This window comes from Pelobates fuscus, chromosome 4, assembly GCF_036172605.1.
Source record: "Pelobates fuscus isolate aPelFus1 chromosome 4, aPelFus1.pri, whole genome shotgun sequence".
Lineage (NCBI taxonomy): Eukaryota > Metazoa > Chordata > Amphibia > Anura > Pelobatidae > Pelobates > Pelobates fuscus.
Genome location: NC_086320.1, coordinates 261941179 through 261959544, shown reverse-complemented (window position 1 = coordinate 261959544; position 18366 = coordinate 261941179). Strand labels below are relative to the sequence as shown.

Genomic DNA, 18366 nt, shown 5'->3' with positions numbered 1-18366 from the left:
TGGACCCAATTTGGACATTTCCACTTAGGGGTCTACTCACTTTTGTTTCCAACGGTTTAGATATTAATGGCTGTGCGTTGAGTTATTTTGAGGGGACAGCAAATTTACACTGTTATACAGGCTGTACACTTACTACTTTACATTGTAGCAGAGTGTCATTTCTTCAGTGTTGTCACATGAAAAGATATAATAAAATGTTTACACATCTGCACACACATCTCTGTTTTCAGTGTGTATATGTGTGTTGATTTTACTTTGTAAAATGCAGGTAAAGATGGTTATATTTTAATTATAAAAAAAGTAATAATAAAATCAAAGCTTCATAGATTATAGGGCAGTCATAAAGATAAAACTAGCTTTCAAATTGTAGATTAAACCACTCATCTATTTCCTTTTCATGGTGATCTATCTTTCTTTAAATTTAATCAATTGAGTGAAGTATATATTTCTATTATTCCAGAAAATATCTAAACAAACTAAAGTAAAATTACAAAATCGACAGCAGAAAAAAACAAAGACAAAAAAAACCACACATTGCACAGATCTGAGGCCTTACCTGTGATGGCTAGTTGTGTGACGAAGAAAGTCATACGAGATTTCCTGTTCCGAACTCTTTCTTTCCAGGTTAAATAGAGAACAATTGAATTTCCAACTATGATGAATATAAACAAAATCCAAAGTGTAACCAGTTGTTCAGTCTACAATAAATAACAAGAATAACTGATATTGTTTTAATCACCTCACAGATGTGTATATTTCATTACATTTTTCGAAAAATTACAAAACAATAACAACTTGAAAAAATATATTTTTTTCAATTACAAATTTATTGAGAAGTCAGACATGTTTCAAGACAAATAGTGCAGAAAATGTGTTAAAGTAAACACAGCTTTCATACACACAAATAGTCAGGTTATGCAGTCCTAATCCACAGGGTAAAGGTAATAATGGGAAAGGAAAAGGGAAATAATAACTTGAGGGAAAAAAACACCCTCCCCCCACTGCAAAAAATAAAAAAATGAAGAAGTATTGGAAGAAAAACGGTAGAATTAGACTGAAAAATAAGTAGTCTCTCAGGCCAGTAAGGTAAAGGAAAAACTGTGTTTATTGTGTTGCAGAATCCTAAGTAAGTGCTGTTTTTTTCCATTATAAGTACATGTATAACCTTACCATTTATCATTAAAATTATTACAGGTCCTTCGTGAAATCAGGTTTCTCAAGTAAAAGATCCATGTCCGAGGCTTTAATCATAAAGTGTGAGACCTTGGGCGTGATGACATCATGATGCTGAGTGGGCGGAGCATTAGAGAAACCCGGGAGCAGCGATGAATGTCAGCGTCCTCAGCTAACATGTGCAAAACGGCTCTGGGTGGTCGGTGTTTGCGGTCTGATCCTTAGCAGAGTGGCTTCCTCGGTGAAGACGATTGGATCCTGAGCTCTGAAAGGAGCTAAAGAAATCATAATTTTGTGTATTCATTGGGAAAAGTGGCAGTGTAGATTCTGGACAAAACAGAGAAGTTCCTATGTTTATCTACATTAGTCTGGGTTCATCCACTATCCCCTATTATAGGATAAGGTGGTATTTACCCTTTTTTCTCTTTTCCTTGTGTGCAAGAGTAATTGTACGTCTGTATACTTTAAAAGTTTTTTCTCTGTCCCTTTGACAGCTTATGATAGTGTACATAGGAGCAGTGGTGTATTTTGGATCAGTGCTGCCCTAGGCATGATGGAACTCGGGCAACCCACAAATTTTAATTTGCCCCACGCCTTCTTATCAGGCCATACCTCTTCCTGTTAAAGACTAACACACACATTGACTGACAGACACACACTCATATACACTGACATACACACACACTCACTGATTCGACACAATCTGACAGACACACACAATCACTGACTCAATGACAGGCACACACTCACTGACATACACACCCAATGATGCAGACACACACTCTCACTCACTGACAGACACACACACACACACACTCACATAAATACACACACAGTCACTCAAACACACACATTCACTGACACACACTCACTCACAGACACACACACTGACAGACACACACAATCACTCAGACACAAACACACATTCACTGACAGGCACATACTAACAGACACACACACACACACTGACAGACACACAGAGTTACTCAGACACACAGGCTCCCTCATAGAAACACACTGACAGACATACACAAACACTCACTCACAGACACACACAATCAATCAGACACACACTGACAGACATACACACATTCACTGACAGACACACACACACACACACACACACACACACTAATAGACACATACACACACACTCACTGGGACAGGCCGTCACCATTCCCTTTAACCCCTTTCTCACTGGGGCAGGCTGTCTGCATTCCCTATAAACCCCTTCCTCACTGAAGCAGCCTGCACCTCCACACTCACAGATTATATATTTTTTTATTTTAATTTAAATCCACCCAGCCTCCCTACCTTTGGGAGAGCTGGGTGTTTTTTTTACCTGGGGTCCAGTGGGGCTATTTGGGCAGTGAGGGAGGCAGGCGTGCAGGAAATCGGGCGGCCAGTTGAAGTCCAGGCAGGCTGCGAGGGAGTGCTCATTTGTGAGCTCTCCCTGCTCAGCTCCCTCGCGCGCCACAGAGTGATGCCGAGGCTTACAAGGCATTTGCTTGGGCATTTGTGGAAAGTGCCGCCCAAGGCAAATTGTTACGGTTGCCTCCAGGCTGGCTGGAAGTTGGACCTTAGAAAGGATGCTCCTAGCGCTCACCAAAGGACCATCAGCACCGTAGACACCATAACTACTGCGTAGCCACCATAAGTACTGCAGACACCATGAACCACCGCTGCTGGGCTGGTATCTCGCCGTCTTCTCTGCGCCCTGGACCTACGACCAGGCTCCAGGTTCCAGTAGGTGAACCTCTTCCTTCTGTAGAGCGAAGCAGGATCAGGCACAAGAGCTCTTACAAGAGCTCAGTAGCAAAGGGAGCATGCAGAGCATAGCAATCCCTGAAGTGATTATAGCTGTCCCCTACAAACATGAGTCAAGGCTGCAAGTTAGAGGGTCAAGTCATTCTGTTTATTGGCATCAAAAGAACCTTTTTTTATGCAGGATCCCCTTAGATAGGACCACCCACAGGGTGTTACAAAACAACCAATCATACACGTACATTCCCGAAAACACTCCCAGCAATTACACACAAAATCCTCCCCTCTGCCTGTGATATAATTATGTTACACAAGGGATTAACAAAATTATCACAGACAGTAAAAAATACAGTTTTTACACATACCCTGTAACTTTAAAACCATACGTCCAATCTCCATAAAAATTACATATTTGAACTCAGCATACTTTAAACATAAACACTCTCAAAAATCATAGTATAAAAGAAATATCTACAGGCAAACAGTAGGCGCTATATATTTAGTGATAGTGAACACAAATATTTACTTATTACAAGTGAAGCAATATTAAAAAGCTGCACCTTAAAGTGTAAAATAGCTCAAAAAACACCACTATACATACATTGCAGGAAAAATAAGGTGCGCTACGACTTTAAATAACTTAATAGTGTCCAATACAATAATAATTCTCAATATTATTGTTAAAAGTGCATGTGCAATGTGCAACACGTGAAGAAAATGGGGTAGCAAATCCACACTCACAATTTCAACGCCACTGGCGTGGATCACCCCTCAGGGCTATGCAAATATGTAAAACAAACACAAAAAAAACAAAGATCATAGGATAATATGTTTTTAGAACTAAAAGTATATGTAAGGGGAAAAATTCACACTTATAAAAGTAGAGCAGTAAAAGTCTGCTCTAACTCTGATGGCAGAAGTCCTCTTATCTCAGGACTCAGAGACCTTTAGTATTCAGGACAGCAGACAAATCCTTCTGAAGCACTTTATTTGAATAAAGAATTTAAAAAGTAATTCACACAAAGTGATAAAATGTATAAAAATAGCTTCTAAGTCACCAATCCAAATGATTATCCTCGTCCAGCGGTCACGATATGTGCTGTATGTATCCGCCGGTTGATAAGTATTATCACCTCGAGTCAATACTTCCGGGTTTCGGAGCGATCACGTGGTGACGTCGTGCGTGATGATGCGTTTCGCCAGATTGGCTTCCTCAGATCATGTTACACAAGGGATTAACAAAATTATCACAGACAGTAAAAAATACAGTTTTTACACATACCCTGTAACTTTAAAACCATACGTCCAATCTCCATAAAAATTACATATTTGAACTCAGCATACTTTAAACATAAACACTCTCAAAAATCATACAAATCCCTCCAGTGGACAAAAAGTTAGGTGGAAGTCCTTTATGACCGACCGCAAGCACATTTTCCTGCCCAAAACAGTTCCATAGATTTGGGCTGTGCGGTCAGTCAATTTCCTGCAGAAAAACGGCTAAGTCCTCTTCAAATGCACGATCGGGTCCGTTCGTGCAAATAGCACATTGTCACAGGGTGTTCGAATTGTCGAACGTACTTCGACTTTAACTGAAGCGTCGAAGTGGAGGCGACGATAAGGGTCAGCGGTGTTCGTGTATTTGCATAGCCGATTTTAGTTCCATGGATTCTTTAGCATACACCGCTGACCGCGTTCGACTAAATTAAAATTGCCGCCGCCACGTGTTCCTTTGCCGAATGGCGGCCACTTCGACGACTTCCACAACTTCGGGACTTCGACTGCATCCGAAGTGCCATATAAAAAGTACCAATCATTCCCCACAGGATTTAAAGGGCCTGAATGAGTGACAAACTCTGGTATGGCCGAATATTGTTTTTAAAGGGACCAATCTCTCAGGGCCATAGTCATGCGGGAGGAGGCTGGCAAATAGGCTTCACCACAATGGAGGGAAACAGGGCAATTTATCATTTGAAGGGCCAGTTACAAATAGCAGTTTGTAACACAAATGCCTTGTTTGCCTCACGGCAAATACACTGCTGCATAGGAGTAGGTAAGGTTATATAATAAATCATTTTTTTTAACTGATACAGTTACAACTGACACACTTCAATAGATACAACTGATACAGTTACAAATGACACACTTCATTTGATACAACTGATACAGTTCAATAGAGCAGAGTTAAGACTTAAAGTTACCACTCAGTGCTTAAAGTATTTGTCATAATATGGCCACTAAGAGGAGCCAAGAAGCTAGGGAAGCAAGAGAGGCAAAAGACACAAAAAAATGCCTCAAAGAAAGACAAGAAAAGAGATTCTGATTAGTGATGTCGCGAACATAAAATTTTCCGTTTGCGAACGTCGAACACGAACTTCCGCAAATGTTCGCGAACGGACGAACCCGGCGAACCGAGGGATAATGTATAATAAACACAGGTTACTGACTATGGGGGGATAATGTATAATAAACACAGGTTACTGGCTATGGGAGGATAATGTATAATAAACACAGGTTACTGGCTATGGGGGGATAATGTATAATAAACACAGGTTACTGGCTATGGGAGGATAATGTATAATAAACACAGCTTACTGGCTATGGGAGGATAATGTATAATAAACACAGGTTACTGGCTATGGAGGGATAATGTATAATACACATAGGTTACTGGCTATGGGAGGATAATGTATAATAAACACAGTTTACTGGCTATGGGAGGATAATGTATAATAAACACAGGTTACTGGCTATGGGGGGATAATGTATAATAAACACAGGTTACTGGTTATGGGATGATAATGTATAATAAACACAGGTTACTGGCTATGGGGGGATAATGTATCATAAACACAGGTTACTGGCTATGTGGGGATAATGTATAATAAACACAGGTTACTGGCTATGGGGGATATTGTATAATAAACACAGGTTACTGGCTATGGAGGCTAATGTAAAATAAACACAAACACAAAAAAAATGAATGCAGCTTCAGAATTAATCTAAATTGTATGCTGTCTAGGAGGAGGGAGGGTCTGGAAGGGGGGGTCTGCTGCTGATTTGATGGAATGTGTCTGCTGACTGTGAGGTACAGGGTCAAAGTTTACTCAATGATGATGAATAGGGGGCGGACCGAACATCCATATGTTCGCCATCCGTGGCAAACGTGAACACGCTATGTTCGCCAGGAACTATTCCCCAGCGAACCGTTCGGGACATCACTAATTCTGATTTTAGCAAAGATAAAGAAAAAAATTGCTTCTCTGTTTTCTCCTCAATCTTATGAAAAACAAGAAATTTTAAGCAAATCCCTAGCACATGATTAGTCTCGTCTAAATGATAGAGAACCTGAGATTCTATCTATACAAGCTGAGGGGGAACCAGATGGAGGTTCTCAATTAACACAAGATTATCTGCAGCGCTGCCTGGAAGCCCAAATCAACCAATTTAAAAAGATACTGGATCATCATTTTGATGAATTCAACGGATGAGTAGTGTGTCTTGGGGGTAGGATTAAAGCAAATGAGGATCATATAGAACATCTAAAATTTGACCTATACATATAAGAGGTGTATCAGAAAAAAATCAAACAATCTGATCTGCGCAGTTATTGCCTCGAGTTATTTAAAGTCTTGGGGATATCTGAAGCTCAGGATGAAGCAACTATAGAACGGGTGCATAGAACTTTTAAGCCAGGCAATATAAAGGATGATCTCCTAAGAGATATAAGTGTAACAATATCATCTTACGTTGTTAAACAAAAAATAGTTGGGGCAATGAGAAGCTTCAATGCATCTGAAGAGAAATTCCGCAACTTAAAATTCTTTCAGGAGAAGCAGATACTCATAGGGAGAAGCAGATAGGGAGAAGCAGATAAGATATTATTGGGGGTTTCCCGTAAAAATCTTTGTCAGCTTTAACAATAGAACATACATCATTAATTCTAAAGATGAGGCTAAAGAATGTATGTCCAAACATCTTAATCAAGCATAGAGCAGGTTCGCCAACTACAACTCTTATTATTTAGATTCGTTAAGAAGGGCAATGGGGGGTCTCGGTAATATGTAGAGAGAATTTGGGAGGGTTTTTATACATTTAGGCTTATAAGTAATGGTACATTGTTCATTAGGTATAAGGAAAATTAATTAGGGTAAGAGTGTAGTGGTTTTTCATGGGGAAAGAGTGTTTTTGTGGATTTTATTAAAAGATTTATAGATTAATGGTTTGACTTACAAAATGATGACAGTTGTACTGTACAGTTCATAAGGATTTGGTTTTTATATATGGAACAAAGGAATGGGTGAAAACATCAAGCTTTGAAATAATGGTAATTCACTCCACTAAAAAAAAAAATTTTTAGCATTGATAATGAGATTGTGATTAAGGGTTATCATAGGATTGGAAACACTATCATAGATAAATTTGTATATTTTGAATAATGACTTACAAGGCTATGTCTGATAGCATAGTAAAGAACCATACTCTGAGAGTCACTTTAAAAATGAATTAGGATGTAAACAAAGGTTAATGGTTAGGCATTTAAAAGGAATTGAGGGTGCAGGGTTTGAATTGATTTCCTCCTCTTTTCCCCTCATTAAGCCATGAGTAGGGAAAGATCCCCCCGCTTCCTTCATTTATTTAGTCATAGTTGCACCCATTGGGTATTTCACAAAGGATGCAAAGTGGATGCATCTGTGGGATAAGGATCCACAATATTGATTTGGATCCAGGGGCTGCTCGTAAGGGCAGATTTTATCTTATTTATGGTGTGTGGTGTTCAAGGGTGGGTTTGGTGCGACCTCAAATCTCTGGTCTTGGTCGGTCGGTCATTTTGGCGAGGAGAACGGCAATAATATGGGGATAGAATCACAAAGTACTTTGCGTAAATGTTTAACTCTGAATGTTCAGGGTCCAGGGCCGGACTGGGGATACGAAGCAGCCCTGGAAAAAAATCTATGCCAGCCCCATAATTCATTGTGCTATGTAGGGTGTGTATATATATATATATATATATATATATATATATATATATATATATATATATATATATATATATATATATATGCAATTGAAATAGTTGGCTGCACTCTCGGATTTCCTTAAAACTTAACTTTTATTGAAATATTTAAGAGAAGATCAACGTTTCATCCCCTCTTGTGGACTTTCATCAGGATCATGATGAAAGTCCACAAGAGGGACTGAAACGTTGATCTTCTCTTAAATATTTCAATAAAAGTTACGTTTTAAGGAAATCTGAGAGTGCAGCCAACTGTTTCAATTGCCTGGATACTGGAGCCCTGGTGATGCACCCGGTCACATATATACATATATATATATATATATATATATATATATATATATATATATATACACACACACTTATATACACTCTTCTTCAAATTCAAACTATTAGTTCTTTCAGGGTAATTAAATTATACAGTAAAGCATACGCACATGCAGACACAGACAATCTTACTGATGCACACAAATAGGCTCATTGACAGACAATCTTAATGACACACACAGCCAAGGTTACTGGCACACACACAAATGTAGTACAGACAAACTCGGATACACACACAAGCTTACTACAGACAAGCTCACTGTCACACACACACACACTCACTACAGACAAGCTCACTGATGTGCACACACTCTCCCTACAGACAAGCCCATTGACACACACATGTTCCCTACAGAAGAGCTCACTAACACACAGATTCACTACAGACAAGCTCACTGACACACACAAACTCACTAGCAGGCGGACACACACAGAGGCTCCTTCACTAGCAGATGCGCGCGCACACGCACACACACACACACACACACACAGATGCTCGCTCGTTCACTCACTAGCAGATGCACACATACAAAGGCAGAGAGAGAGTCACTGACACAGAGGCAAACATCCACACATACAGAGACAGGCAGACCGTCACACGCACAGGCAGACAGTCACACGCACGCAGATCGTCACACGCACGCAGACCGTCACACGCACGCAGACAGTCATACGCACACAAGCAGTCACAAGCACACAGGCAGACAGTCACACACAGAGTCACACACACAGGCAGTCACACACATGCAGACAGTCACACACACAGTCAGTCACACACACGCAGACAGTCACACACACACACGCAGACAGTCACACACAGACAGTCACACACTGACACACTGATCTGCTTCTTATCTCCTGCTTGGAGCTCCTGGAGGCTGGGTGTTGGGGAAGCAGGGACTCCTTCCTGCTTCCCATGCTGCAGTCAGCCAGGGCCCCCGCCGCACACTAGGCTCTGCCCCCGCCACAAATTATTTAAAAAAAAATTATGATCCCGGCCAGCCATGTGTGAGCTGTGCCGGCCGCCTGGCTCTCCCTGCGGCGCACAGCTAACACATGGCCGGCCGGGATCACAGGAGCCTAATCACTGAATGGGGCTGTCAGCCCAGCCCCAGGTGCCGCGGCCCACTGGGAAATTTCCCGGTATCCCGGTGGGCCAGTCCGGCCCTGTCAGCGTCTCATTAGCCCTCAGAAGCTTTTGACTATGATGGATATGTTGCGTACTTTTTTTTTTTTTTAAATCGTCATTCTTCATATTCAATAATCAATTTGGTATTGACAGATCAATACTCTATTACACAGTGTAAAGGCATTCAAATAATCCCAATTGTATGGTCTGATCATGATACAGTAAATTTAGATATGCAATATAATTATAAGAGAAGCATTAGAACGTGGAAAATTAATGATACCCTTTTATTAAAAAATGAAAACCTACATAATCTCTCAAAATTAGGAAAGATGTTTTTAAAGAAAAACAGGGGATGTAAGCCTGCCAATTGTTTGGTGTGCGTTTAAAAGCGTGATGCAGGGTTACCTAATTAAGATGGATTCTCTGTTAAAAACATAGCAAGCCTTTATGCAAAACTGGCAGATTTGACAAGTTTAAACAAAAGAGCCATTGATGAAATTAGATCTAAGGAAATGTCCTTAATAAGGAATGCCATAAGAGAACAATTAAATATGAAAGCTGATAGAATAAGGGTTAAGATGAAACAAAAGTGGCATTATCTAGGCAACCGAGCTGACAAACTTATGTCAAACTAGATTAAAAGGGAAAATCAGAGAAACAGAATTTTAAAGATTATAGGTGGGTTGGAAACCTGCATAAGTCCAGCGGCTATTGGAGATGCATTTAAGAGGTTTTATACATCACTCTATAACCTCCCCAAAAAAGCAGAAACTCCAGACATAGTGAAATACTTAAGAGATTCAAATCTAACCCAGATCTCACAAGTTCAAAAAGAGCTGTTAGATTCCCAGCTGAAAGAGGATGGAATAAAGAGGGCTATAGATAGGCTCCAGACCAAGAAGGCCCTGGACCTGATGGATACTCGAACTTGTTTTATAGGAAACTAAAGTTCTTGTTACTTCCCCATTTGACAAACACATTTAATATAATCAAGGAAAGAAGGGATTTTCCAGCCAAAATGTTGCAAGCCGCAATAGTCCCTATTCCCAAACAGGATAAGGACAAAACAAGGGCCCTAATTACCGGCCAATCTCTCTAATAAACATTGATAAAAAAAGAAAGAGCTAGGGGTAGCGCCCCAATTTTGATATGTACAGTGATATATATATATGGTATGTATTACATAATAGATAAACAAATATATAGTTAAAAGTCCAAAATGGTAAAACAAGTCCAAGAGATAATGTAGATATGCACTTATCAGAAGTATTTTTCTACCACGTGTCTTGGTAATTCCTCAATGGGTGTATGTCTGAAACAACAGAAAGGAATAATAGGGTAGTATGTTCTTATAGGGGAAAATAAAAGGAAAGCGATATCGTCCTACTCACATTTTATGGAGCTGTAACTAGCTCCAGAATGAAAGGAATACAGTGGTACAATCCCCACTTGCAAGGATACATGAGAATGAAGTCTTTGTAGTAGATGGATCATAAAAAAAAAAGAAAGTGGAGGAGGACATTGATGACTTCTAGTTGGACTTTGAACGCAAGTGCCTCCTACATGATGTCACCCCCCCAGACTGGGTCACCATCTTGGTCAGGAAGATAGTGGGGAAGTACCTAATCCGGCTGTACCTGAGGACAAGGTCCGGGAGTACGGCTTTGTAAAACAGGTCCTGCTAGCAAGTTATGCCATAAACGCAGAGGCATTCCACAGAAAGGTCAGGGAGACGAAGAAGGGTGGGCCTATCACATGACCCAAGCTACCCAGAACTCGATGAACTCCCAGCAGGCAAAATCTCCCGAAGAGAACCTGCAGGTGTTCATGCTGGAGCACTTTTATAATGGGCTCCCTACCGAGATGCAGGAATGGGTGAGAGACCCATCCATTCACCCAACCAATGGCCTGTGCGAGTGCTTCATTGGCACATTGAAGTAGGTACTCCATACATTTGCTGCGGCTCACAAGTAGTAGGAGAGATTCCTGCTGTATCTCCTGTTTGCATATTGGGAGGAGCCCCAGGAATCCACAGGATTCTCTCAATTTGAATTAATTTTCGGACGGAGGGTTAGAGGACCCCTAGACAGGGAGAGCGGAAGCAGGAGGGGTGCCCCATCATCCCATGTGTGCTGGATTTTCTGCCCCATTAGAATGCTCACACCAATTAATCAGAATGTCCGTACTCTGGCTTTTTAGGGGAATTTCAGGCAGTCGACCAGAGCTTCAAGAAATAGAGTCTGCTCTCCCTCATGAGCTAGCTCACCCCCTACCCCCTACCCCCTACCCCCACCTCATCTCCCCTCCCCAGTTTTCTTAATTTGTTTAATGCAATATGTATACTTCATGATTTTGAAGATTGAATTAATAAAATACTATCTATTTTTATTTGTGTGGAGAGAAATAAGCAGCTGCTGTGCTCTGATTGACAAGAGGTCTGCCCAATCATGTGGGTTGGATCTCCTATCCAATAAAGATGTAGAAAAAATATGATTGATGGTAAGAGGAAAGCTAAATATTGAATTTATTTGTAGATCAAGTGTAGTGACTGTAGCGGCACCCCGGTGTAGTAGGGGTTTACGCCGCTGAGAAGGTGTCCTTTCCCCCAAGATGAAGTCAGCTATAGCAAAACACGTTCCCAGAGAATACGAATCAGCATTATAAATATCCCCTCCAAGCACGAGACGAGACTCTGTGTTGAGGGTCAAAAGTAGGAAATATCTTTATTCTGCAGCTCGGGCTTTTATGCCGTACAACAACTCCTCCCCGTATCCGGAGGAGATAATACATTTACAGTGGGCATCCCTCCCACTGTACCGGGCAGAATATTTCACAGATATTATAACGTTCAATATTACATACAATATGCAACGGAAATACCATGTGCTACGTGTATTAGAGAACGGAGATCTAGGGGAACAATATACGTGAAAATCCCCTAGATACACGTTTGCACCATTTACTCTGGAACCACATAACATAAACGAAAACTCTCTTGTGGATCTGGTGTCTCTAGTTCGGTACTCTGGATCTGTCGAACAGGATGGGTGTACGTTACCGGAAAGGTTGAAATTCGTCGTGTGGAAATTTCGTGAGTGTTCGGTCATTAGTTCGTGCGGTCAAAATGGCCGCGACCCATTGTTCTCTCCACGTGGCTGCGTATACCGTACAGATCCAGAAGTACCCGAAATCCACAATAATCCAGGGACAAAGTCAATTCTCCGGGATGGTATCTGTTACTCCAAAAGGGGTCTTTCACACGGCTCCCTCCTAGTGGTACACTCCGGCAGACCTGGCTTGATCCTTTCGGATTAACTTAGGGATGACCGGAATTCACTTGTCCGGAGAATTGTCCAGCTGCCGAGACAGCCCATCGGCGTTGCCATTTAGTTTACCGGGTTGGTAACTGATGGTGAAATTGTACGTTTGCAGGGCCAAGCTCCATCTTACCAATCGGCCATTGTCTCCTGCGACCCGGTTAAGCCATACCAATGGATTGTGATCGGTTACCAGAGAGAACTCTTGTCCATAGAGATAAGGGGTTAGTTTTTTCAATGCCCATACCAGGGCCAGGCACTCCTTCTCTACGGCCGCATAACTCACTTCCCGTGGTAACAACTTTCTGCTGAGGTATGCGACCGGATGCTCTCTTCCATCTTCCCCGACTTGGCTCAGCACAGCCCCCAGTCCATACATGGAAGCGTCTGTATGGACAAGGAAACGTTTGTTAGGTACTGGGGCAGCCAAGACAGGGGCATTAACAAGTGCATGTTTGAGGGATTGAAATGCGGCTTCGCAAGCGGGAGACCACAGGACCTGTCTAGGTAAATTCTTCTTGGTCAGGTCAGTCAGGGGCTTGGCTATCGTACTATAATCAGGGACAAAACGTCTATAATATCCTGCCATTCCTAGGAAGGCCAATACCTGGGTCTTAGTATTGGGTGTGGGCCAGTTAGCTACTGCTTCAACCTTGGCAGGCTCCGGCCTCTGGTTCCCACACCCTACTCGGTGACCCAAGTATTGTACCTCGGCCATTCCTAAATGGCTCTTCTCCGGTTTTAGTGTCAGGCCCGCGGCCCGAATCTTATCTAGGACTACCCCTACGTGTACTAGATGTTCTTCCCATGACTAACTGTAGATCGCAATTTCATCCAGGTATGCACACGCAAATTCCTGGAATCCATCGAGGAGCCTATCCACCATATGTTGGAACGTAGCCGGGGCATTTTTCATCCCGAATGGCATGACCTTGAATTGGTATAAGCCAAACGGGGTGACAAATGCCGACTTGGGGACGGCATCCTCGGCCAGGGGGATCTGCCAATAACCTTTGCAGAGGTCTATGGTAGAGAGATAGTTTCCCCTGGCTATGCGATCTAATAGTTCGTCTACCCGGGGCATCGGGTAAGCGTCAGTGGTAGTCTTTTCATTAAGTCGCCTGTAGTCTACGCAGAATCTGGTGGTTCCGTCCTTCTTGTGTACCAGGACTACAGGGGAGGCCCAGGGGCTGTCCGATGGCTCAATGACCCCCAGCTGGGTCATTTCTCGTATTTCCTTCAGCATCCCGTCCCGGACGGCTTCAGGAATACGGTAAGGGGGCTGTCGGAGGGGGGCCTGCCCTGGGGTTTCTACCTTATGTATGGCCAGAGTGGTGTATCCTGGTTCCTGGGAGAAGGTATCCTGCTTTTCCAATAGGAGCTGTCTAGCTTGTTCTAGTTCAGTGGGGCTCAGTCGGTCTCCTAACTTCACTAAACTAATAGGATCGGTGTGGGTTTCTCTCTCTAGTAGATCGGGTAAGGGTAAACATTCGGGGTCATCTGTAGCTGGGGCACAAACAGCGTGAATATCTTCCTGCCTTTCCTGGTATTCCTTCAGCATGTTCACATGAAAGGATCGTCGGATCCTTTCATCCGCACAGCTGGCAATAAGGTAGGTGGTGTCGCAGAGTTGGGCTAAAACCTTGTATGGACCCTGCCACGCAGCCTGCAGTTTGTTGTCCTTTACCGGTTTTAGCACCAATACCTTCTGCCCTACTTGGAACAGTCGTTGCCGGGCACCCCTATCGTACCATCGCTTCTGTCGCCCCTGGGCCGCCTGGAGGTTCTCCCTTACCAATAGGGAGAGTTGCTCCATGCGGTCCCGGAGTTCCAGGACATATGGCACAATAGGTGTCCCTTCCTGTCCGGTTTCCCCCTCCCAGTGGTCCCGAATGAGATCCAGGGGGCCTCACACCCTTCTCCCATACAACAACTCGAAGGGGGAAAAACCCGTAGATTCTTGAGGTACCTCCCTATACGCAAATAACAGGTGGGGTAAGAATCTCTCCCAGTCTCTGCAACCGTCCGTAAAGGTTCTCAACATTTGTTTGAGAGTCCCATTAAAGCGCTCACAGAGACCGTTGGTCTGGGGGTGGTACGGGGAGCTGAGTAGGGGTTTAATGTGACATACTTTCCATAACTGTTGCGTGAGTAAGGCCGTAAACTGGGTTCCCTGATCGGATAGGATCTCCTTCGGGAACCCCACTCTGGTGAATACTTTAACTAACGCATCGGCTACCGTCTCAGCTTCAATATTCGACAGAGCTACTGCCTCCGGGTACCTGGTCCCATAGTCCACCACGGTAAGAATGTATTTCTTACCGGACGGACTAGGTCGAGCTAGGGGGCCTACAATGTCGACGGCAACCCTATAGAAGGGTTCCCCAATGATCGGCATCGACATTAATTTCGCCTTAGGGTGATCCCCCCTCTTACCCACCCGTTGGCAGGTGTCACAGGTCCTGCAGTACTGCCGCACGTCCCGGTTAAACCCTGGCCAGAAGAAGTTCTGGGTAATCCTATGGGCGGTGCGATGTACTCCTAAATGGCCAGCTAGGGGTACATCATGGGCAATCCTCATGATTTCTTGCCTATACTTTTTGGGTAGCACTAGTTGCTTCTGAGGGACGGGGTTTCTACCTGCTGCGGGTTCCTGAGGGATCCTGTATAGTCTATCCCCCACCCACTCGTAGCTTTCCCCATCTGTCCCCGGTTCCCCTTTCTCAGCCTTATCCCTATACTTCCGTAGGGTGACGTCTTCCCGGGTCTCCCTCCCAAAAGTCTCAGGGGTATCCCAGTCTAAGGAGGTCTGCCCTAACGTCACAGTCAGAGGGTTAGTTCTTACCTGGGTCTCCGCGACCGGCTGACCGATTCCAATGGCACGGGTCTGAGCACGGGTGGTGACAGGACAAGCTCCAGCAGGGCCTTGAGGGGCAAAAGCGGATAACAGAGGGGCCAAATCATTTCCCAAGAGAACTTCAGCCGGTAGCCCCTTCATCAGGCCCACATTTACTTGGCCGGCCCCTACCACCCAATCCAAATGCACTCGGGCCGTGGGGAGACGATGTACAGCACCCCCGGCCACTCTAACGGCCACAGTTTGTCCAGTATGTTCTTTTTCTGGGATCAGGTCGTGTTGGATCAATGTTAGTGTGGCCCCAGTGTCTCTTAATCCACTGACAACTTGTCCATTTACTCGGACTGTTTGCCGATGATGTTGGCGGTTGTCTACGGCAGCTGCATATAGGGGGTTAGCTTCGTGTAAAATTTCCCATTGCTCTTCCCCCATGGGCCGGGCTTCAATACAATGGGCCCCTGAGGTAAAGGGCCGGGTGTTCCCCTCGGCAGGCTTTCTCCAAGACGTTTGTCGAGCTGGATCTAGTGGGCATTTGTCTCTCAAGTGGCCCACCTGCTGGCACCTATGGCACCGCCGGCGATCCGTAGTACTGGACTGAGTGAAGCGGGAGGAACTGTTGTAAGTGGGTTGGTTAGCGGGGTTGGTTGGAGTCGGACCGACGGGGTGGCTTTCTACTCGGGGAACTGTCTTTTGGACCGAGGGATCAGGTTTGCAGGCGTCCGCATACTCGTCGGCCAAACGAGCGGCTTCGGGTAGGGTAAGAGGTCTCCTATCCCGAATCCACTCTCGGATCTCTTTGTCCACCTTTTCAAAAAAATGCTCCAACAAAAACAGTTGTAATACCTCCTCCGCGGTGGTAGCTTGGCACCCATCCATCCAGTGGGCAGCCGTGCGTTGTAATCGGCAGGCCCACTCGGTGTAGGAGTCACCAGTTTGCTTTCGAGATTCCCGAAAGCGCCTCCGATATGCTTCAGGAGTTACAGCATACCGGGACAATAGGGCTTCTTTGACCAAGCGATAACTTCCCACTTCATGGTCAGGAATCGCCCGGAACGCATCACTGGCTCGCCCTGATAATTTGCCCGACAAAATCTTAACCCACTCCTCGGGAGGTACTTTATGTAGGGCACATTGACGCTCAAAATCAGCTAAGTACTGGTCAATCTCCCCCTCCGTTTCCACAAAACTTTTAAAAGCGGCAAAATGTACTTTCCTCTTTTCCTCTGGAGTTTGGAAAGTCCCAGCAATTGGACTGGCGCTGGCTGGAGTCTGGCGCCGGTTGGCATCGACTGCTGCGATTACTTGTGTGACAATACGAGGTGAGGGATTCGGTCCGTAGTGAGCCAGTCTTACCCTCACCTCGTGGTCGAATTGTTCATCTTCCGGGGTTCGGACCAATGCGCTCTCCGGTTCTGGGTTTAGTTCGACACCCAGTTCGCCATTTTGTTCGGCTAAGTCCAATGCGACCAATTCTGCCAGAATGTCTCTTTTCTTTTTGTTGCTAGCCGAACGACCACGGCTCTCCAACAAGTCTTTCAGTGTAGATCGTTTCAGCCGGCCATAGTAGGCTTCCATCCTGACCGCTCTCGGTAGCTGTCCTTCTGGGGTGAAAGAACGATCCCACCGCTGCCACCAATTGTAGCGGCACCCCGGTGTAGTAGGGGTTTACGCCGCTGAGAAGGTGTCCTTTCCCCCAAGATGAAGTCAGCTATAGCAAAACACGTTCCCAGAGAATACGAATCAGCATTATAAATATCCCCTCCAAGCACGAGACGAGACTCTGTGTTGAGGGTCAAAAGTAGGAAATATCTTTATTCTGCAGCTCGGGCTTTTATGCCGTACAACAACTCCTCCCCGTATCCGGAGGAGATAATACATTTACAGTGGGCATCCCTCCCACTGTACCGGGCAGAATATTTCACAGATATTATAACGTTCAATATTACATACAATATGCAACGGAAATACCATGTGCTACGTGTATTAGAGAACGGAGATCTAGGGGAACAATATACGTGAAAATCCCCTAGATCGGTTGGGCCGTTCGCTAGATACACGTTTGCACCATTTACTCTGGAACCACATAACATAAACGAAAACTCTCTCGTGGATCTGGTGTCTCTAGTTCGGTACTCTGGATCTGTCGAACAGCATGGGTGTACGTTACCGGAAAGGTTGAAATTCGTCATGTGGAAATTTCGTGAGTGTTCGGTCATTAGTTTGTGCGGTCAAAATGGCCGCGACCCATTGTTCTCTCCACGTGGCTGCGTATACCGTACAGATCCAGAAGTACCCGAAATCCACAATAATCCAGGGACAAAGGCAATTCTCCGGGATGGTATCTGTTACTCCAAAAGGGGTCTGTCACAGTGACCAAAAGAGGGAGAGAAAAAAAGGAGCTGCAATAAAAAAACTATACTTTTAAGCAGGATTCTTCAAGACACTTTGACTTAAGATCCTGGCCCAGATTTGAAGCAGTATGGTCCAGATTTCAGCCATCTGGCGACGTTCTATCCAACTGAAATTCATATTTCATATAGACCTAATTCAGGCTGAGTTGCAAAATGTTAAACAGTTCGAATATAACCGTATAGTGCAGATGGTTTTGCCCCATTCGGTATGGGGCAACTCAGATTTTAGTGACTAACTCTGATAGACAATTAACATGTCTCCAACAAATAGTGACACGATAAGAAATATATAAGCATTTGTGCTTTTATTATTTTAACAATATTGGATTTTATCAGAAAAGTTTTAATATTACTCAATTACTTTTCTG

At 44.0% G+C, this 18366-nt stretch overlaps 1 protein-coding gene across 1 annotated transcript in view; it reads right to left on the bottom strand.

Moving 5' to 3' along the window:
- Window positions 1-18366, bottom strand: part of NPSR1 (neuropeptide S receptor 1) — a 380746-nt gene that overhangs the window by 319373 nt on the left and 43007 nt on the right. The window contains exon 2 of the mRNA XM_063450640.1: window positions 557-698. Within this exon, the coding sequence (XP_063306710.1) occupies window positions 557-698 (142 nt within the window). The remainder of the gene's footprint in view (window positions 1-556; window positions 699-18366) is intronic.